Genomic DNA, 22,530 nt, shown 5'->3' on the forward strand with positions numbered 1-22,530 from the left:
CGGCCGGCAGCGCCAACACCGCGCTGGCGCCATCTTTACTGCGGGCAGCCCCGCCGGTCCCGCCGCGGCGGGGGAGGGAGGCGGGGACGCGCTCCTGCCCCGGGGCGCTGGGAATCCAGCGGGATTCACCTTCCCGCCTGCGGTAGTGTGAGGAGGCCCAGGGGAGGCAACTTAGCTCCGGGGCTCCACAGGGAACTTCTAGTCAGAGTGAGATCCGCGTTTCCAGTACGGAGTCGACATGAAGAAGTATATAAAGCTGCGTGAAGAAGTATGTAAGGCTGGTAGCTACGCGTGTAAGTGGTGCAAGTACGTAAGTGGACAGGCTCTGGTCAATGGCCCTACACTGAAATACATAACTCTGTGTTGCACAGCTACAGGGTGTCAACATTCAAAGTCAGGCCAGTGTATGGCTATCAGGAGTGTTTGTGAAGCAGGACAATTCCCCAAGTACTTTATTCTGAATATCTGAGTTCTACTTTGATTTTTTTCCTTTTATTTTAAGGTATGAAGGAAAAAAAAACCTCACCTGCAGTAAACAGCTCTTCTTGTATCAGCACTGGGGATGATTCTGTAGGCAGGGACTGGGACTGAGTAATTCCATTTCTTTGTGTGGAGCAGAGATTTCCATTAGCTGGCACATTACTTACCGCTGGGATCACTGCCTTCTCTTCCTTCAGCGTCATGGATTTAAATGCCTAAAACATTCACAATCTCTCTGGTCATTGCATGAAGTGATATTAATACTCACACACTTTGTTACTACAAAGTTAACTCTTCCAGATCTATAGAAAAATGAAGGATTCAATAAACTTTTGTGATTATTTCAGTGTAAGATTTGTCAGTGCCACTTAGGCTACATATTAGTGTTGGCTGAAACATTCTAGATTTTCCCCTTTTTGTGTCACATGGAATGGCAGGATTGAGAATGCTTTCCATGGACAGAAGTGTTGTGGAAGTTTTAAGTCTGTCCAGTATCATCTCACAGCTGGAACTCCGGAGTGATGCTTACAGATGGACAAACTTCCAGCTGCTACTGAAACTGGGCATGTGAGGGAGTCCCACTCTTGGTCCTGGTCTTATAACAGAATTACAGAACTCCGTTCTTGTAAAGGGAACAAACTTTATCTGTGCCCTTTGCCACGGATGGTAAGGCAGGGGAAACAAGCAGTACACCTTAAGTGTCCAAGGATATGAACTCATCTCTGGGGAGCTCTTCCACAGGCAATGATGTGAGAAAAGATAAAAATACATTAACTCAGATGTAAAACATACATCTTATATTTAAATAACACCGTTTTCCAAATGACTGGATGTTTTATTTACACATTTTTCTAACTATATAACAGATGAAAAGACAAAATGAATAGATGACAAATGCAGCTATTCTCTCAGAAACTTGTTAAAGCACATTGGGTAGACTGGAAAACTGATCAGACTTGTGTTTGTTTTTTTAAATACAGTCTGTATGTAAGACCCTGTTTACTTAGTAATATTTGGAATTAGAAACCTACAAATGAAATGTACCATGTATCAGCACTGTAATCAAATTCTAAAAATACTACTTGTTATTTAAATATCTGCAGAGTAGAGTCAGATTATTAGTTCAAATAGATGAAAAAAAGAAATGAATGAAAACTAGATGAAACTTTTAACATGCTTGATTTATTGCTCACAAGTATTTTGAACTTAGCAACAAGATTTTTGATTACTTAGATTGTCTTTTGTGTAAATGCAAGCACATATGACCATATCAGGGATTATCTCCATGTACAAATGACAGAAGAATCAGAACTCAACTTTGTGGAATGGCTAAATAGGGAATGGTTGACATGGTGGTTTCATTACAGAATACACTAAAATAATTCCCAGGTTACACAGCTCAAAAGCAAAAAAAACCTAAACTAGCAAAGCAATGAGGAAATTGCTAAAAGGTCATAATCCCACTCAAAATAAATGCTCTTGTTTTCTTTTAAAAGCAGTACTGCACCTTTATATTTTGTACTAGAAAAATACTGGAAGCTGCAATAGATGTAAGAAACACTCTAGACACTTAAAAGTTAGTTTTCTCTACTATCAATGAAGATAGAAGTATTTATAAATTTTTTAAGTGGAATTTGCACTAACTAGTTTTGAAGTGGTTGCAATGCATTGCAATTATTGTAACATATAAATTCACTTAGATTTCTTATGTAATGTGCAAAGAAGTGTTTTGACTTGGATGAACAGACATCCATCTGAAAATATATTTCATAATCTAATTTACAAAAAAAAAATAGATTATGAATCATTTTGAATAATCACTTTTCCACCACTTCTGCGTTTTGTTTATACACCAATAGGAGAAGGACAACAGCTAGAACAGCTGGCAAAATAACAGCCTAAGACATGGTAAACAGACATAGAAGCAACAATAATTGGTTCTAAAATAATTAAATGGTTAATAATAAATTAAAAATGGTTCTACCAAAGAATAGTGGTATTTCTTTCACATAGATATATAAATCTTTGTACAAATGCATAAATGTGTACAGGGTATAGCAAAACAGAGTCCAGATATTGAAAACTAAGGAATATCAAATCTTTGTTTAATCAGGGCTGCTGTAAAGCTGCTTTCTGAGGTGTGCTACTATTTTCTAATGAAAATTGAATTTGCAAATTTTTGTTAACAGAAGAATTGTATTTAAATGCTTTCTTTGTTCCCATCTAATTTGTTTCCTTTTTAATACATCTCAGAGTTTCTACTAAATAAATTACTCCTTTCTTAGTTTGTTACCAATATGTTCAAATAAGATTTTTATAACAGGTTGAGAATGTAGATGTGTTCATTTCATGCCCCTTTATGATTCAGTTTATGTTAGTATAAAAAAGAAGTGTACAGAGAAGCAAATGGTGAAGTTAAGACATTTCAGCCTTTTAATGAATTTATAAACCACTCTCACCTGCTACCACTTGAAATCCATAGGCAAGAGCACTTCATTGATACACACAGAGGGTGCAGATGGGAAAGGAAGGAAGGTTTGGCAGACTGCATAGATTTAATTTTCTAAACAAAGGCAATTACAGTGTATACACTCTGGGCAGCAAAGTTCAGGGTTTGTTTTTCCTTCACCTCTATTTGTAGCCATCTCTTAGGAGAACAGACTAATGCAAACATGATGTCTGTACACATATTGTAGATAGGTTGTTATAATAAATCTCTCCATCATTTTTTGCCACTTTTGGTGTAAATGATATATAAACCCAAAGATAACAAAGGTCTTTTTTATAATCTGTACTAACTCTTAGGTGATACAGTCATCTTTGTTGATGTCTCTGTTCTGGGAAAACTTGTATGGAGTTCCAGTTGTCCATATATGTAAATCAGGTACTTCCCATAGGTGAGGTTTACTTGCTGATGAGTGAGGAACTATCTAATTTGAATCCTTTGTTTTACAGGCATTGTCTTGTGACTGGTCAGCAGAGAGCTGTTCAGGAGTCACAGCTTTTCTCAGGGGTATTGCAGCCTGTAGGCAGAGCCAGTGTGGTACTGGAGACAGACCAGACTACAGCTACAGTAGCTTTTCCTGCAAGAGCTTTGCACGTTCACAGAATAAGTGATGAGATTGGGAACCACTATATTATGCTTAAGGATCAATGAAAGCAAAGACATTGACACAGAGGCTTATGGAGACCCCAAAAACATAAAGAACAAATGGGGCTGATGAAGAAAACAGTGGTGCCTGTGTGAGAAGGGTGGGATGAAGAGAAAGCCATTTTGAAGCTATGCCACATGAAGACCCAGGCTACTGCACTTTTTCAGGATGGGGGACCACAAAATTGTGGTGAAGCTCTGTAAAGAGTACATGCTGTAGGCCTAAAGAGATTTTTGGTTGGTAATATAAGACATTTTAAGGAGAGTCTTAAACTTTCAAGCCCTTCACTTAAATTCTGAAAATATACAGCTTTACAATAGTGTGCACACATCTGGCAGTTGCAGGAAACTGCCAGTTCCTTGACTCTAGAATCATATTTAACATTCTAGCACATATAGGATGTATACTCTGGTATTCTCAGAATGCTCTGAGCTTCTTTTCCAATTTCTGATAAAGTATTACAAGAAGTCTTCAGTATACACGTCTGTAGTTTCTTTAGAGCCAAACTTCACGCAAAAAAAATTATGTCTGTGTAAAGGACATTGTGACTTGCATCTAAAATTGTGTGTAACATCTTGCATTGGTCATAGTTTTTTTCATTTTGAAGGCATAACTTCACCTATTGCCTTTATTTTTAGAAACTGCTTCTTTCTATCATATTTTCATACCAGTTCCTGACTCAAGGCTTACAGAGTTCCTGCCAACACAGCTTTTTATTTCAACTCAGAACGCCTCATCTAGAAGCAACAGTGATGGCTATCTTGAATAAAGGTGTTGGCTATTTTTCATGGCACTTTCTCTCCATGTTCTATAAAATACTTGTAAATACAAGTAAATGTTCCCTGGCTGTTAATGAGAAAATAATCCTGCCAGCATCTTCTGTGGCATCCTAGGTAGTTATGTCCACTTGGGAAAATTTCAGCAAACAGTTTGCAAAAACAGTTAAAAAGAAGCAAAGACAGCCTCACAAATTTCCTGAAAATAGCATTACAACTAAGAAGTAACAGGTTAAGAACCTTGTTCTGTTTCTCTCCTAGTTGTGCAGTCTAGGCAAGTAGTTCTAGGCTAAAAATCAGATTAATACAGGTACTTAAAATTCAGTAGTTTTACAGAAGTCAGCAAAAGGAGGAACTTCAGGTGTCAGCTATTCACTCTGCCTGCTTTAGGGTGGAGGATTCACTCCATGTATCCTCCTGGCAAGATTGTATCACATAAGTGACACTTAGTTGCTATTTGCTACAACTGTTGCCTGGTACTAATTCTGAGTTTTGAACAGTTACACACAGAGGAGAAAGGTGTATGTAGGTGGATGATTGGTATGGGAAGATAAGAGGCTAAAAGAGAATTAAGGTGTTTTAACCAACTCTCATCTAAACATTATCTTTCTAACTTAGTGTAGACTTAGCTTAAGATGTTGTTAGCTGGAATACAGATGGCTAGAGCTGGCTGCTTGGTTTCCCTGTGTTTTACTACTTTTGGGTAGACTGAGACAATTTTACTTTGTAGAAGGAAAAAAAGCATGGTTTTGGCCAAAACACATAGCCTAATTTTGATCTAAACAGAGAAGTTTTCCTTTTGAAAATAAAATCCTGTGCAACCAGAGGCTCGCTCCATTATGACTGTCAGGTGCATGGCCTAACAATCCTTAGTGCCTGCAGACAAACGTGCAAGTCATGTGGCTGTGAGATACACCTCAGCAGTTTGAGCAAGTGCAATTCTAGCAGATTGTGCCATTTTCTTATGCAAAAGAGGGAATGCAAGTGGGATGAAGCTCCGAAACAGATGTAGAGAATAGGAGAGTCAGGCAGGTAGGTATGACAACATGTGGTACAGACAGTAATAGGGACAGCATGTTTTTTCATTTAAAAAAAACATTAACATAAATTAAAACAGTAAGCATATATTAACATTTTTTTCTCTACCAAAGAGGAAGTCATACAGGATGGAACTGTTACAGAAGTAATTTGTATTTAAGCAACTGCTTATTAAAGAAATTAATTACCACTTAACTTCACGTAGTCATGAAGTCTTGACCTTAGAATGTATCTATTACTCTGTGGGATGGAAATGAGAAATTACCAAAGGAAGTAACACCTCAAAACAGGGCAGTCAAACAGTCTACAGAAACCAGGTCTGCCATTAGGACACCTGCTGTCCCCCACTGCTGACAAAAGGAAGTCCAGACATTTATCAGAGGGCAAAAGTCATAATTTACTGTCCATCTCACACACACAGTGCAAAAATAATTTATAGTTTATTACTCCTGTGAGAAAAGTATTCAGGAACAGATAAACAAGTTCATATTTGGAACAAAAAGTAACAGAATTTACTGAATTACGCTTAAATTCTGTACATATACAAGCTTATATGCTGTACATTGTCATAATTGTGAAGTTGAAAAATTACTAAATACAGAAATTATTTGCAATTCTCTTTCCTAGAAGGTAAAATGACAATAACTATTGATGGATTTATGGTGTGTGTATATATCTCAGAGATATACTTGATGCACACCAAGTACATATTTATATTGAAACAGGAGTACATTGCTATACCAGTGCTGGTTGGGGACAACTGAAAGGGTATTGGGTATCTGAGGATTCACTGTCACTATTTAGAAGCTATGTTTTCCCAACCTATTCCCAGCTCTTATCAGGAAAGTGCACTGAAGCATTACCCAGAGACAGCTGTTGTTAATCCATTCTGGAAGGACTCTGCTTTCCAATTACTAGACACGGAAACAACACTATTTGACAGGCTCTTGTTTACAGAAATCTTAACAGCTGACATCCAGCCCAGTGATGGGAAGGGTCTGGACTGGATCAAAAGAAGTTGAACACCTTGTATTGTTACTGTACACCAGCAAATCCAGGCACTTAGCGCTATCAGTATTTCTATTCTCAACTGTTCTAGAACTATGGGCAAAAGCTTATCTTTATTATAATCAAAAACAAACTTTCCCTAGACCTCAGTAGGATAGGACATCATCTTACATTCTAACGGTACTGCGTTTTAATGAACACAGGAATTTTACATGTTTGGCAAAGTGCATACTTTAAGAGAATCATTCAGATATTTATAATAGCTTAACTGAACTTGAGAGTCAAAATATGATAAATTCTCTACAAGATAAAGGCACAATATTTACAGGTACTCTTATCACTGCAGCTTTAAATAAGGTAAACTAATTAACACTATCATCTTTGAAATTAAACTGTTAAGAATTATAGTAATAATCTTTCATAAAAAAGTAGATATGCTTGTGCATTTAGTACTCTTGATTCTGGAACCATCTGAACATGGGCATCACTAACGTACACCCATTGTCCTCCTGATGCTCCCATGGCTTCTTTTAAACCTGAAATGCAGAAGCAAAAGACATTTTTTTTCTTGTCTTTCATGACATCATCAAGCAAATGCAGTGGCTATTTCAAAAAGCTAGAGCAGCTTCTGACCTACAGGAGTAATTCATTACTTAGATAGTCTGCTATTCATTTTACATGTCACAGTGCACTGTAAGAGAAATTGGTAGAAGACAATGCCTTGGAATGGATGCTGCCATAGCTTTTTTCGTATTCTTTTAGAAAGCCTAAGATATTTCCAGTACAGCTTGCTGAGTTCCAACAGTACGTTATACTAGAGCACAACCAGTTCTGACATAGAAAAAAGATCTTATTATAAAAACTGTCCAGTGTGAAATTAAGAAACAAAAAGATCTAATCTGTTCTAATAATCATTGCAAGACAAGCATAAGACTGAACAAAACTTTGATTTAATGAATAATGTAAAAGATTGTCTTTCTGGGAAATGAGCTTCAAATGTGAAGTGATACTACATATGATAGAAAGGGTAATGCTTGGTTCTCACTGTCCCCCAAGAAGGGAAACAGTAAATATATTTACCTAACTTTGACAGCTTAACATATTATTGCTGCTGCAAATTTTTCACTAAAGATCATTTCCTGGAAACTTATTTCATTCTTGTCCCTGGGTGACTTTATGATGCTTGTATCCTCAATTGTGTGTTATGCATATCCATCAAGTATTAATAAGAAAGAACTAGTCTGCTGTTCTCAAAATGCCAACAGAAACCCTACACCAAACCTTGTATCTTCCATGATAAAGATTCTTGCTGTTCACATTAAACCAGAGTATTCCAGATTTTTAAGTATTAAAAAATTCCCAGTCCTAAACTACATAAGATACATAATAAATGCTCAAATACTCAGAAAATGTAATTTAATTTAATGTCATAGATTTGGTGTACTAAACATACCTAGAAATGGTATGTAGAAATTTCTATGTATAAACATAACATAGAAATGATGTATTAAACCATTTTCAGATTCCAAATATGCCAAATAATTAAATTTTCCCAGGCACAACTATTTATATGAATGTATTATTTTGAGTAGGAAAGAGGGGAAAGTTTTGCCTTAATTATCTGTTTAATAGCTGAATCGAAATTCCATTATTCACTCAGCTCTGTATGGGATTAATAGCAGAAGTCAGATATGCATTGTGTGCAACAACAACAAAAATGAGTAAGTAATAGAATTATAGGTTGGTTTGGGTTGGAAGGAACTTCAAAGATCATCTAGTTCTAAAAGCTCTGCCATGGGTAGGGACACTTTCCACTGAGGTTGCTCAGAGCCCCATCCAGCCTGTCCTAGAGCACATCCTGGGATGGGGTTTCTACAACTTGTCTAAAAATTCACAGATTATTCTCAGCTAAAAGATTATTTGCTATAAATTCCTGTAGACAGTTACTTTTGGTTTACAGTAAAGGACAGGAAGCTCTGTTTGTACATACCCAGAACAGTTTTAGTGGTAGAAATATGCTCTAGCAACTTCTTGGAGGATGTCCTGACTTTCACATACGCCGCATAATGACCACCTCTCATTGAGCCACTGTGCTCCACTATGCCATAAAGACTATACAGCACTCTTGCACCATCCATAACATTCTGCAATCCCAGAAACACAAAAAACAAAGGTGAATTACTTCATGATGAATTTTACAGGCATCTTAAGTAGCTATCAGCAGTATGATTCCAAAAGATGCAAACATTCACAGCATTTCTAACAGCAAAATACTTCTATTACAAGTACTCAGTAGTCTTACTAATTTAGTTATCATAGTGGCAGTAATACTTGTCCTTAATGCTGTTGTATACACCAACATCACCAGGCCCCACAGCTTAACTAATGTTACTGTGATACTCTTGATATGAATGGGATTGCACAGTTACAGTTCTGATCTTAGGACATTATTTGAAAAATTCACTCTACAATTTAATTTAAAAAAGAGGAAATAATCATCATTATCATCAGAATCAATCCAATTTAACTTGTGGTCAGGACACCAACAGCTGAAGTACAATAGAAATAAAGATTTGATACAGTACCTTGCAAGATGCAGCACAAAATGGTGCTAAGTCTAAAATCAATGGGAAATCCACATGCCTATTTACTTTCCGTAGACTCAAACCAGCCTTCAAAAGAAAAAAAAAAAAAAAAAAAAGATGACCGTAAAATAAATATTTTTACTAGGAAGCTTTTTAAAGATACGGTATATCACTATACTATGAAAATTAATCAAATCCAAGAGTAAGATTTTAAATGGTTTAAATTATTTAAATCTTCTTTGTTATGTTTTCAATACAATGTCTGCTACACATAAGCACGATGGACTCATAAGGCTTTTCCCTGGATACATTAGGATGGCTAAATGCAATCTGAAGGTGTTAGGATAATCACAACAAACATCAGCATGTTTCAGATAGTGCTTCCACCAGGTCTCCATCTAAAAAGGCAGTATTGGGATCCACAATGACACTTGAAGAACTGCATGTCCACCAATGGGACAGAGAATATACAAGAGGGGTTTGGCCCCTTACCTGGTGGAATCTTTTCAGGTGAAGAATAAGAATAGCAGGAACTGAAGAAATCAGGAGCTGTTTCCGAGCATTTGTGTAGACACCTTCCATTTTCTTTTCTGTATTTATGAATATCAAAATAATTTGTAAAATGAAGGCAGTCACATGAAATTTTTACAGTACTTTCTAAACATCTGACAGAATAGATCTATGCTGTGATGTTTTTGTACTTGTTATATAAAACACGAGGGAAATTTTGTAGAGTAACAAAAATATTTTCTCATTTTTCTGGTTATTAAGAAACATCATCTGTGAAATCTGAGCATTATTTTAGCCAGTCTTATGAAAATCAGATCAGAAGCTGGAAGCCTGTCCACTATCTAGGTTGCTTGCACACTGAGATACCTACATTGTTACTGCAGCACCCAACTTCCCTGTTAAAACCTAAAATAAATGGATGATCCCTGGACAAAAACTGGAAGGCACAAGTCTCTTTATCTATGCTAATGTCATAATCACTAAGCGTTTAGTTTTCCACTCTTCAGTACTTTCTAAATGACTACATGCTTCATACTTATTTAAGAGAAAGGTCTGAGGAGGGCTGTCTACTTCAGGAAGCTTCCTAACCTGTTGGCTTCAGCATACAGGATTGGGATACGTGGCCTCCAAACCCACTGTGGTGCAGAAGGCACAGAACACCTTGCTTACCGAAAGCAGCACAGTGAAAGCTCCACAGAAAATCTCCGCAGTAAAAGAGAACATGCAACTAGCATTTGTTTTTGCTGAAAAAATCAATTTACTGGTTTTACATATGTTTAAAAGAAAATAGTTTATTTGAGGTATAATGGAGCATTTAATGTTTAATTGGGTGACTCTTACATCTTTTGTTTTAGGAAGAAAAAATAATTAATGATTAGTTGTGAATTGGTTTTCCTTTTCCATGGTGCCCATGGAACCAAGGTGTTAATGTATATAGCACCTAGAGTCCAATGATGATTAAAGGAATTATTATAAAATACAAATAATTTTTCTGAAATTTCTCATGCTTAACTTTTATCTCTCCAGATATCTATAAATGCACTGCAAACAGTCATTTTTTGTTTTTATACAAACTACCTTTATTGTATTTACAAATTCTCAGAAGAGCCTGGTTTTTTTATTCTTCTGCATTTCTATACATTAAAAACACCAATCCTCCAGTCCTTCTAAAATGTTAGTTTTTCATTAAGTTGTTTTTCTTATTTGGTGAACTCTAATGGTCCACTTGAGCTATACAAGCATGGAGGAAAACATTGTCATAAGAGGGTACTTCTCTCTCATCTCCATTCTTACAAATTTTTGGAATTTTTTTCCTCTTCATTACAACTCTCTTTTTTTTGCTTCTTTTCCTTAGGTAATTACATTACTTCCCTGAGTATGTAGGCTACTGGGGCTGAATATTAGAGCGTTTATTTCAAAGCTTTGAGGATTGTAAGGAACAGGAACAGCAGCAAAGTTTAGTACTGAGCAATGCACATACTCCGTTCATAGTCTTCTTTAAATTCTTTATCTTGGATAGAATAAAGGTGCAAAATGAATTCTATGTTGCATTTACGATTATGTTCTAATATAAAAATTAGTTTTGTTGCCATGGCCTGATGAAGTTTTAAATTGTTATAAGCAAGCTTTGCTTGGGGAGACATTTTCTATTTAATCACAGCAGGGAGGCCCATGCTGGAGCAATGAAAGAGCAGCCAGCACACAGGCTTTGGGAGTCAATGCTGGAAATTGTCCCGAGGTACAAGCACTTTACCTGTGGAGTTGGTTTTCTTCTGATATTTCTGTTTCCTTTCTGTGCAGCTCTCACATAAAAGCTTGTTGTTCCCCATTAAGAGCTCTACAGAGGTGAACTGGTACAGGCAGGACTGAACAGAACATTCCTTTGAGCTAGTTATGTAGCTTTGGGAAAGTGTCTGGAAAGCATTTTGAGGGTTTTGGGATAGTGAGGGTTTGCCTACTGAGAACATGGAATTATTTGATAAACCTAATGCTGGATCTCCACAGCTTGATTTTTTATCTTCGTTTACAGGATCACAGAAGTTAAGCTTGGATATGGCACTGGAAATCATCTCTTCATTGCTGTCGCTCGGCTTGTTGTGCGGCGCTTTAGGGTTTAAATGGTTGACATGAGCACCAGACACACTGCTAGGTGGGCTCAAAGCTGTTTGCTTAGAAGCACTTTCACTTTCTGAGGCTTCACTGTCTGCATCAAAGCTGCTTTCGGAGCGGCTGGCTTCCTTCTCACTGCCCTCCGTCTGGCTTCCATTGACAGCTGCCTCTGCAGAGGGGTCTTTGGAGTACAGCACACCAGAGCTACCTTCCAGCTCAAGCTTTCTGGCTTTTTCCTGCATGATAACAGGACTTCTTTCTTCTTCCTTTGAGGAAGCTTTTCTGGCAAGCCGTCTCTCATGGTTCAACTGATTCTGTAAATTATGGCATTATTAATTGCCATAAATATAAATAGAGGGGAGAAACAGGAAGCAGATTTGTAAGCAAACTAGTATTTTGAAACATGACAAATGCAAAGCAAATTATTGGGGGTTATATTGTTTTATATTCTCCATCTCTCATGATTAAGATAGCTGATTTCCTTAAGATGTTTTGAAACTAACTTAGGATTAGGAATCTACATCCCAGTCAGCTAAGAGCATTATACTTACTGTGAGACCAATACTTCCCACAACTAATTACTATCACTTTGTGACAGCTGTAGATGACACATTTGAAGTGATATTCCCTTAATCTAATTTAAGCTTCAAAAAGGCCCTCAAGTTTAAGCTATTCCCCTGGCCTCCCATAAGAGACTGTAGTTGATGAGCACCTCCAGAAAAAATTCAACTCACCTTGCAGGCATTTGTCATAGAATTGACTAAGGGATCCCTAGGAGGATGTTTGCTGATTTGAATGTTATCTGAAGTTGACTATTTTTTAATCAAGATTGCAAGAAGGAAAAAAAGATTGCTTCCAAAGAAAACTACTCCTATAGATTTAAAAAACAAACCTACAAAGCTGCCATAATTTTAGGTGATTTGCAAATGTTCATGACTCTTTTCTTGCCTACTTTTGTTTGGCTACTTTTGTAATGAAACAAGCAACTTTCCTTCCCCTTTTTTTTTTTCCTTTATTTGAATTGGATCAAAATTCCAGTGGTACCAATGGGAATCCTTCCATTCATCTCAATAGTTTGAGTTTTAGGCCTTTTCTTCTGCACTACTTCTTTCCATCCTTTCCTTTATTTCTACCTTGTGTCCTTTTTCTGCTTCTGTCTCATTCTCTTCTCCTGTCATTCTTTTATATTTTGTACTTTGTATGTTGGATTTTATACAATGCATTTATTCTCCACATGTGTTTAATGTGTTAGGACCTGATTCATAGGAGATTTTATGGCACTCAACAGGGCACAGACCCTTGCAGTAGTCCCAAAAGCAACATGAATTTAAACTAGCCTGCAGATTTTTTTTTTCCTTATAAATGAAACCCTGTAACTGAAAGCTAAATGGTTACCAATGACTGTAATTTCTCACGCTTCTAATGATGACCTGACAAGTCTATGTCAGCTATATATATACTAAAAAACCCCAATGACACATGTCAAAATTCCCTAGAAGTTCTCAGTCATCCTAGAAACCTGAGTTAACTCAGGATGACTGGTCAGCGTGAGTATTTAAGTTCTTACCTTATCTTTTGTTAAAGTGTGTTTCTTGACAATTTTGGGTTGATTATTCAGTGTACCGATAGAAGAACAATTATACTGACCAAGATCTGCCTCCTGTACACTTTTACTTTTACCTGTTCTTCCCAAAGGCACAGGTTTTGCAACCTAAGGAATTAGACAGGAAATTAGGAAAGGCAACACATCAATTTTGTATTCCTTTGCAACCTACAGAAAAGATGAATGTAGGTGGATTTTTTTCCTTTATTTTAGAAAACAGCAACCTACATAAAACCAATTAAATGACTCCCAGAATTGTGAAATAAGACTACTTTTTAATTTTTTAAATCACAAACTCACTGTCAACTCTGAAGGTTCAACTGAAAGCCACAAGAAATAGAAATGATATAAAATTTCTGTATGTAATACAATACAAAATAATCTATTCTACTATTGTATAAGCACTTGCATAGCTGTACGAGATGTGACTTTATCAAAAGGGACACAGGTCCCCCTAACTCAGTCCCTGGTGCAGCCTGTGACAACAGAGCTGCCACACCCCCAATCACGTTACTGGCAGCTGCACGTGTGGCCTGTAAAGGAAAGTGCTGACTATAAAGTAATGCCCATCCTCAAGTGAGTACAGAGACTGCTAAACACCCACAGAAATTGCTCTCAAACAGAACCCAAAAGTGCCCTTGTTACACATGGGAGCAAGAAAGGACAAGAGCCCAGATACTCAAAATGCACTAAAAGCCTAAAGTCCCATAGGCATCTGCACTCAGTGCACCCACAAAGAATTTGTTATTAAAAGGAACCTGGTGTTTGGAGAAAAATACATTTTATACAGAAATAAATATTACATTAATTACTCTCCCTTAAATGTACATGAATATATGCAGGATGGAGGAAGAACCACTCCCAACCCATCCCCACTACTCTCAAATTAAAAGCCCAAATCCTAAAAAAACAGTTTATGCCTTCAAAGGAACACAGTTCCTCTGCAGCTAATGGAGGCAATCCATGAAATGCTGAGAACACCAGAATAAATAAATTAAAATATCCATTTTAAAAGTGTCTCATCCTGTGGGTAAACATCAGCCCAAGGGCCTCAGGTTCTTTAGATGCAAACCAGTAGGTTAGAACCTGACTCTCTGGACCCAAAAGAAAAAAAAAAAAAAAAAAAAAAAAAAGAAAAAGAAAAAAAAAAGCTTACAATCATTCTGTTTATATAAGTACATGCTGTTAAATTAAGCTAATCTAAGACCTATATATTCTGTGGGTTACTGCAGGCATTTGATCCAAGTTTGGACTAATTTAAAGATATATGCACTTATGACATTGTATTGCCTATAAATATATATATATATAAAGAAAATCATATAATGAATACACGGATAACAGTACATGTATTTATGGACAAGGTTACATTTTTAGGCTTGAAATCAAAACTATGTGTATATGGATAAATATCTTCACAAGGCTATTAGAAACAATCCACTGGAAGCATATATTATATATTCTGTTTCTTACCCTCTCCTCTATTATAGGAAGTGAAAGATCAATGAAAGGTTCTTTTACTGTTGAAATCTTGAAGAAAAAGAGAAAATGCACTTAAACACAAAGAACAGTATATGGGTTTAGTACATAGCTCCCTTTATTTAATCAATGTATTATCAAAAACTATACAGCAAGCTAATTACTTACAAGAGGTATGAAACTACAATGAAGAACTTCCCACTAACTTTTTAAAAAATTATTAAGGTAGCTCTAATTTTCTTTCTAACACCAAACAAAACTTCAGCATGGCAAGGCAAAGGGTAATGCATGTTCATCTGGACATGAACTGACTTGAAGCAGTGTGGTGCTCACTTTCTCTGAGCTCCAGATGGATTTTCAAGTCATGTGGGCCTCTGTGGTACCATTCTGCAGAAAGCTACCTTTTAGAGTTTCCTGATTCTGGACACTTCTGCCAGGTGTTTGAGCTGTTTTGCAGCAAGGACTGGTTAATGATAGTTAAGTGACAGGTTCTAACCTCATTCTCTCAGTTAAGATTAAGTCAGTCTTACTGGTTACACTCAAAAGCTTTGTTAGATTTTTTGATACCATATACTAATTGATAAAATAAATCAAATTACAGGGGAAAAGGGACTTGGAAAGAAAACAACCTCTTTTTTTTGTACTGAGGTTTCATTTTGCCATGTATAAGCTGGAAATATCATGCAAAGCATACCTAAAGACAATCTCTTTCAGCACTTTCAATCTGCCTTTATCCCTAAGTTCCTTATGCTCTCTCCCTTGCTGTTCTCGAACTCCTTCCAAAACTGACTTATCTTACCTCGGAAAAGACTGTGACAAACTAAACCTTAAAAAAAGAAGTAAAAATCACGTTGTGTATTTAAGTCACAGTCATGCCATCAATTATTGTCTCCGTGTCCCTTCTCTTGTATTTGTGACCCTATCTTCCACCTGTGACATTTGGTATGGACTGCAAGCTTATTTTTATCTGTTGCGCAAGGGACTCAGGAATGTTTAGGTTCCAGTAAAACAATAAATGAGATCAAAAGCAGGCAGCTCTGGTGACTTATTGCCTGTTGTGCAATGTTCAAACAGGGGTTCCTCTAAAGTGTCAGTTTGCATGAACAAACATGTATCAAAAGCATCTTGCCAGTGCGGGCAAAGGAAAATGGAGGCCAAACTCCTCCTCAAAGGGCTACAGCTAGCATATTCCCAAGTCCTGTGCAGGCAGAACATAAGGATTCAGCAAAAATAGATGAGACATGCAAAATACATACAACCTCTATTTTTTATATGGTCAAAGTTCTTCATTGGTACTAGTAGCACATTGAAGAGTAATCTGCACATCACACACAGAGAAGTTTACCTGGCACTGCAGGACTGTGATTTATTTTTCAGATTGATTAATTTACTTAATCTCTATAATATGAAATAGAATGTTTTAAACCAAACACAAATGTAACATTCAATTAGAAAAGTCATGCAATTAAGATTTTTCTCTGCCAAACAAAAGAAAATTACAAGGATCATGAAAAGCATTTATGATGGAATGTCAGTAATATTAATTATGAAAGGAATATACTGTTCATTAGGGTTATTATGTTAATTATAAAAAATACTTCAAAGAAAAAGAAGTAATTTAGCATTTTCCCAATGATTCTAATTCAAAATAAGTAATTTCCAATTTTCAGGTGTATCCCAGAAGAGAAGGCAGGAGGGTTTATGTTTTAAAATAGGTGTTTTGAAAATACCAAATAACTCAATTAACATGTAACACACGTGATTATAGAATTTGGAACCTCCAGCCTTAAGTCAGATGTAAAATCAAGCCCAGTACTTGAATTCTTTTTGAATTCAAAGGATCGCTTTTCCTAGGTTTGGGAGGATAATGCTTTAAAGAAGGAATACATCATTTCAAATGAGAAAGTTTCAGTAAAGGCTTGTTTTTAGAAACAAACAAACAAGTATAAAATTGGCAACACAATTTTATACTTTCAAGACAATGTAATCAAACCAGTATGTGATCTATTCCACATCAAACCAAATTCCAGAATACCTACATTTTCACATTCCTCACACATGACAGTGCTAGTCAATTCACCAACAAAGATCCTATCTATGAAGTTCATCTTCACACCCTCTCTTCCATATGCTGAAAAAACATTGCCTTTTTTAAATGTGAAAAATAACACATCCAATGCCACACTATAAGTACAACAAAATTCTTTCTAAGTTATCTCATGAAAGCACAATTTTAAACATATTCAAAATGTTTTGAACACAATACAGTAACTAATACATCATATACTGTTATCTCAACTTTTAAAAATATTTTAATGAGAAGGCTCCCTTTTATCCTTCCCTTCCCCATCTTCTGTAAGAGTAATAATACTGATTATCTTAAGAAGAAGCTCTTAAAATCTCAGTTTTCTTTTGAATACAAAATTCTTTGCCTTGATATAGACACTGGAGTAAACAGAGAGATTATCACCCTTTCAGAATGGTTTTTGCAACTATAAAGCTCTAGAACCTGAAACAAAATCCTTTTCTAATGCATTTTGGACAGATTTGGGAAGGACAACTTACAAAACATCTAAATCATTAGTACTTTAATTAAAATAAATTCACCCAAATTAGAACTACTGAATAAACAAACACATGCAAAAACAAAAAAAAAAAAAGATAAAATAAAACTTCTTCTTTTGAAAAAAACTGCCTTCTTTAAAAACAGCTGCCTATCTTGACATTGTAATTGTATTTAGAGGGCTCACAGTACCAGTCAACTGACAGAAATCAGTTTTATTTATGGAAAGTGGCCTCTCTGAGTATAAAGTAATTATGACTATGTAACAAATATAGAGCAGGCTATTTTAGAAAAAAAAATTTAAATTCTACCTATTTTTAAGAGATGGACTGATTACTATTGGGGAGCCTTTCTCCTGGATACAACGATGCAAGTCAGCACATACTAAGCTCTCTAGACTTTAGGTACACACTAGGCGGCACTAGAGTAACACAGAATAAAGTCTGACTATTACAGCACTTCGGATCTCCTGTTCACAATAGGCAGCTCTGAAGAAAATGGTATTTAAAGACTAGTGCAGTTTTAGAAGTTTTCAATAAAGAGTTGCATACCTTTGACTTTCCTTCTTGTTTCTTCATCTGCTGTCTTGGTAGTTGGGTTATTGAATGCTTTTAAGATACCAGTTTGTATACGCTAGAAGTAAAAATAAAACCAAGTATTTTAAGTGTAATATTTTAAGTATATGACTAAAAACTAGTCATATATGATTATAATTTATCTTATTTACATAAAATAAACATAATTTAATATTGTAGAACTGTTGTTGTCATTCATTAAAACTGTCAAAACTACATGAGCTTAACTTTAGTAGATAATCATTCAAAAATTTCCTTTCCTTAAAAGGGAACCATCATAGGGCACTTCACAGGTTACCAAGAAACTATGAGATTTTCAGTGAACTAATGCTATCCATTTCTCCAACTGGGAATGGACTTACACTGATTGACTAGAATACAAAATGCTTGGAAGGCAGCTAAGAGTCTTTCAGTAGCCAGAATTCAGTGACTGCGTTTGAGCAGTATTTTTATCACTTCTGTTTATTTTCTAACACTGCCAGTTCCAGAGGGACGTAAGAAAACCTTAGAAGAGAAAGAAAACTTCTTACAAATCCATGTAAATGTTATCAACATTTACACAAAAAAAATCCTAAAAGCTATAGTTTTGAAAGAAGGATCAGAAAGAAGGAAATTCATTTATGAGTTGTAGCTGCCCCTCCAGACAGGGGGTCCTTCTCCCTGCTATTTCTCAACTCCCTGGAGGTGAAGAGACGTATTCCTGGCAGCAGAACTCGATGGGCTGTTAGAAAAGCCCAACCTCTGACATGTTGCAGTGAGAGAAGCAGGAGGATGAATCAGGTCCCCTGACTCTTTTAGCATGCATGACCTGTGCTTTCCCTTTTCCTGGCAAATATCCTGTCTCTCTGATGCACAAACTCTAGTAACATGTACAAGTCTCCCTTGCTGGTGTGCAAGTGACATTTATAATTAAATACTGAAGTCACACTTGGAGCAAAATACCATTCTAAGAGACAAATGGTGATACCAAACCCTCTGTCCTAACAGGAAAAGATTAATAAATGGCTCTAGTTTCCAGGCAGCAAAGCACACTTCCAAGCCACATATCACTGTAGTGTGAGGATGACAGTGTCAGAGGTTTGGTTTCCAGTTCAGACACCCATCAGACCAAGTCATACTCCGACCTTATGAGTATGTGACCTGGCTTGTGAATTAACTCCCGCTGCCCCAAGCTCAGCTTTGTTCATCTTAAAGCCAACAATATACTAAAAGGATTAATCAATAGGTAATTCATGAAGTTGAGCACCATAAATGGGTTTAGGGCCATAAGCAACCCTTTTGTTGGGATTAGTGCGTTGAACCATTTATTTAGGTCAAAGAAAGACATAGTCTTTGAATGGGCAGGGTGCTTTGGACAATGGCAGCAGACATTAATCAATTAGCAGCAGGGTTCAGCCACTTCAGGCCCCGGTGTGAAACCATCTCCAGCCCACATTGCTAAAGACAGCAGACGCTATGTCATCTTTATTGTTGTATGGCCAAGCTTTTAGCTTAAAAGTCCACTTGTGTAAGCTTTCTAACTTTTTTCCTCAGGAATATGAAAAAGTTCAGCACTGGTGTCAGATACAAACACGAAACTACACAGAACAGGCAAAAGTGTAACAGGATTTTTAGTTAGCTCACAAAACTAGTGCTGTGTCATGTATTATATGTATTTCTCATCAAAGTTAAGGGTTTAAAAACAGCTAATCCTGACAGGGATAGGAAAGCAGGGATGACCAGGATCCTGCCTGTGCCCAGCTGGTTGTCTGCCATCTACGGACCTGAAACATGGGATAATTTAAAAAAACACAGGGGGAGGGAGGGGAAAGAGCTTTTACTAGTACTGTCGGTGGCAGAGCACCCCGAGGTGATGAAAGATATGTTTGCAGTCATGCACCATTAGGGCAGCAGTGGGATATAATTGCAGGACAGGGTGGCACCCACGTCTCCCTGCCTGGTGATGGAGTGGCAAAAATACTGCCCAAAAATCACCATAAATTCTTACCAACTTCCATCACTCTTTTGAGGCAGGTAGTGTAGCTGTCACTGCTCTCTAATAATAAGTGATTCAAAAGGCAAATGCTAATGTAGGTTATTGCAATGATGGCACATCCACTGGTGAAGCTGACAGGAGACTGACTTGAGGGGAAAGCACGAGCACCTCCTGGAGAAGCAGCTTAGTTGTTGTAATAATCCTGTGTGATTGTAATGTGATGTAATAATCCTTTCTGTAACATCTCCTTTGTCAAGAAAACATAGTTTTCACCTTTTATTACATAAAAATCAAAAAATAAAATAATAAAGTTTCCCTCTGCTGCAAAATCATGACAACTGTTTTCTAACTGAAGTCAGATGCTTCTATTGTGTGCCATGTTCAAGACATCATTTTCTAAGTGTGAGTGTCAAGGTTTAACTGCTTCTTCTTCCAGTTCAGTTCTGTTTATAATCAAGAATGCTTACAAGACCAATAAATATTAGGATTCTGGCAGGATGGGGATTTGTTCAGCTCTACTCTAGTGCCAGGAGCCAGGCTCAGACACAGCTTTACATCTTATCTGTGAGATAATTCAGCTCAGGATCACGACATTCATCAGGTTACTAAATGAAAGGGAAGAGGAAGTACTCTGGTCAGCGGAAGATTTAAGCCCTTCCTTTAGAGGAGGCCTAGAAAAGGCTATTTACCACAAAGTATCATCTGAAAAGAAGGGTCCAAGACTAAGTTAGACAGATTAAATCTGATATGGTCAAAATAGGAAGCACAAATAATGAAGGAAAAGACATAAAAAAAATCACACAGGGACGTTTTCAATATAACACACTGCTTCTACTGCTTCATGTACTTGGGTGTAGATTTTAAGCAAAGAAAAAATGGGTATATATAATAACTATGGGTAGACCCATAGCTATGAACTGCTAATTTTTGTTCCAAAGCTTTAAAATTCACTTTGTCAGCTAATGCAGAGGTCCTACCTTTACTTTCTTGACGTCTCAGATGTCTTATTTTTCCATCTTTTCCATTTTTTAAAGGCAAACAACTTGGATTCCTAAAACTGTCATTTTCTACTTACCTTATTCCTTCTGCTAACTGAAACTTTGATTCCAATCAACTCTTTTAACTCAACATGAAGATAATGAAATACCTTTTTTAAAAAATTATTTTTCTCAAGATAATGAAAATAGACACTCCTACTTCATTGACTACATCTTTAAAACATTGGGAACATGAAGAACAGTGAAGCAATGACTACTAGTTCACTTTTAAAAGATACACAAAGACATTACTTTTGTCTCCTCAATCCTGATTGCATCCAACAGATAGTGAAGAAGCTCCTGGCTGTCCTGCTGCTGGAACCCCTTAAATCGAGGAGCCCTATGAAAGAAACAGTAAAGAATTTTAAATTATCTTGGGAGATTCTTAACAAGACAATGTCAACAACACACACTTGTTGAATACTGGGGTATATATAAATAGGTACAATCCCTGCAGAACTTCATGGGGCTTTAGGAAGCTCCTGGTGCAGCAGGCAATTTCGCCAACAAGGCTGCACTTTAATCTAGGTTGCAGTTTGATTCTACAGAGTATAGCTTGACTAAAATACAGATTTTCCAATGGAGTCTCATCCATGCTAGCAGCCCTCTCCGGACAGACTAAACCAGTACTTCTATACCATCAGTGATTCTCAATGTCATGGAAGAGAGAGAAAGAAGATTTTTCAAGTGCATAACCTTGTTATCTTTGATTATGAGATTGTTATCTCATCCTTTTCTCAATCAAGGAGACATCTCAAATGTGCATAAACAGTCCTTTTAGATCACCAGCAGCATCTGCATCACCCTCAGAAGCCAGAAGAGGAAAAACATCCATTTCTGACTATGCTCCCATTTACACTGGTGATCTTTTAGACAACTGCACAGGGGTAATGTTGGATCACTTCTGAGACAGCCATTCAGTAGCATCAATCACTACTATTCAAGAACTGTTGAATTCTTTTTTTAGTATTCACAGCATTTAAATGTACTCCAAATATCATATTTTTCAGGGAGAGATTACATAGAAATTAGAAAAAATAAACCTATGAGTATATATATGGACAGATCCTTAAGGTGCTCTCCTTGCCACAGCCAGAAGGCTTCTAATAAACAGTCTGCATCTTCAAGATCTTGCAGCCTCAAATGAGTGAACAGTATTTACTATTAACACATCCCTATTCACTATTTAAACTGTAACTGACTGGCCAAACCATACCTTTCTTGGCAGGTTACGCTTTAGATCTTTAATTACAGTCTTGAACTACTTAAACTAAAACGAGATTTCACACAATCACAAGGAGTTGGAAGAGACCATTGGAGGTCACCTAAGCCAACATCCCTGCACAAGCAGGGTCCCCTAGGGCAAGTTACTCAGACAGGTAGGTTTCTGAATTTCCAGTAATACCACCAAATGGCAGGTGTGACCCGTGCTGCAGACTGAGGTGAGCACACGCAGGTCTGACCGCATGCACCCCTTCCAAAACCTAGCACAGGGGACAACTGGATTAGCACAGCTCAAACAGGAATTTTATCAAACTGGCAGAGCAGCCAGAAAAACCAACCACTCACTCAGCTCCTCAATTTTACTAAATACACATCGAACCAGTTTTTACTCTGAGCTGTGGATTGCATGCTGTGGC

General features: G+C 36.9%; 1 protein-coding gene across 5 annotated transcripts in view; it reads right to left on the bottom strand.

Moving 5' to 3' along the window:
* Window positions 1–1,642: 1,642 nt before the first annotated feature.
* USP45 (ubiquitin specific peptidase 45) overlaps window positions 1,643–22,530 on the bottom strand; it is a 55,064-nt gene continuing 34,176 nt past the window's right edge. For 4 of the 5 annotated variants that reach the window (XM_058834739.1, XM_058834738.1, XM_058834741.1 and 1 more), the window contains 10 exons: window positions 21,143–21,230; window positions 17,855–17,936; window positions 16,780–16,871; window positions 14,735–14,791; window positions 13,226–13,369; window positions 11,303–11,972; window positions 9,532–9,629; window positions 9,040–9,126; window positions 8,445–8,598; window positions 1,643–6,990 (listed from right to left, as the gene is read on the bottom strand). In XM_058834739.1, coding sequence (XP_058690722.1) covers window positions 6,857–6,990; window positions 8,445–8,598; window positions 9,040–9,126; window positions 9,532–9,629; window positions 11,303–11,972; window positions 13,226–13,369; window positions 14,735–14,791; window positions 16,780–16,871; window positions 17,855–17,936; window positions 21,143–21,230 — 1,606 coding nt within the window. In that variant the 3' untranslated portion in view covers window positions 1,643–6,856. Of the gene's footprint in view, window positions 6,991–8,444; window positions 8,599–9,039; window positions 9,127–9,531; window positions 9,630–11,302; window positions 11,973–13,225; window positions 13,370–14,734; window positions 14,792–16,779; window positions 16,872–17,854; window positions 17,937–21,142; window positions 21,231–22,530 lie in introns of those variants that run through there. The other variant, XM_058834743.1, reaches the window with a different exon arrangement.

This window comes from Poecile atricapillus, chromosome 3, assembly GCF_030490865.1.
Source record: "Poecile atricapillus isolate bPoeAtr1 chromosome 3, bPoeAtr1.hap1, whole genome shotgun sequence".
Taxonomy (NCBI): Eukaryota; Metazoa; Chordata; class Aves; order Passeriformes; family Paridae; genus Poecile; species Poecile atricapillus.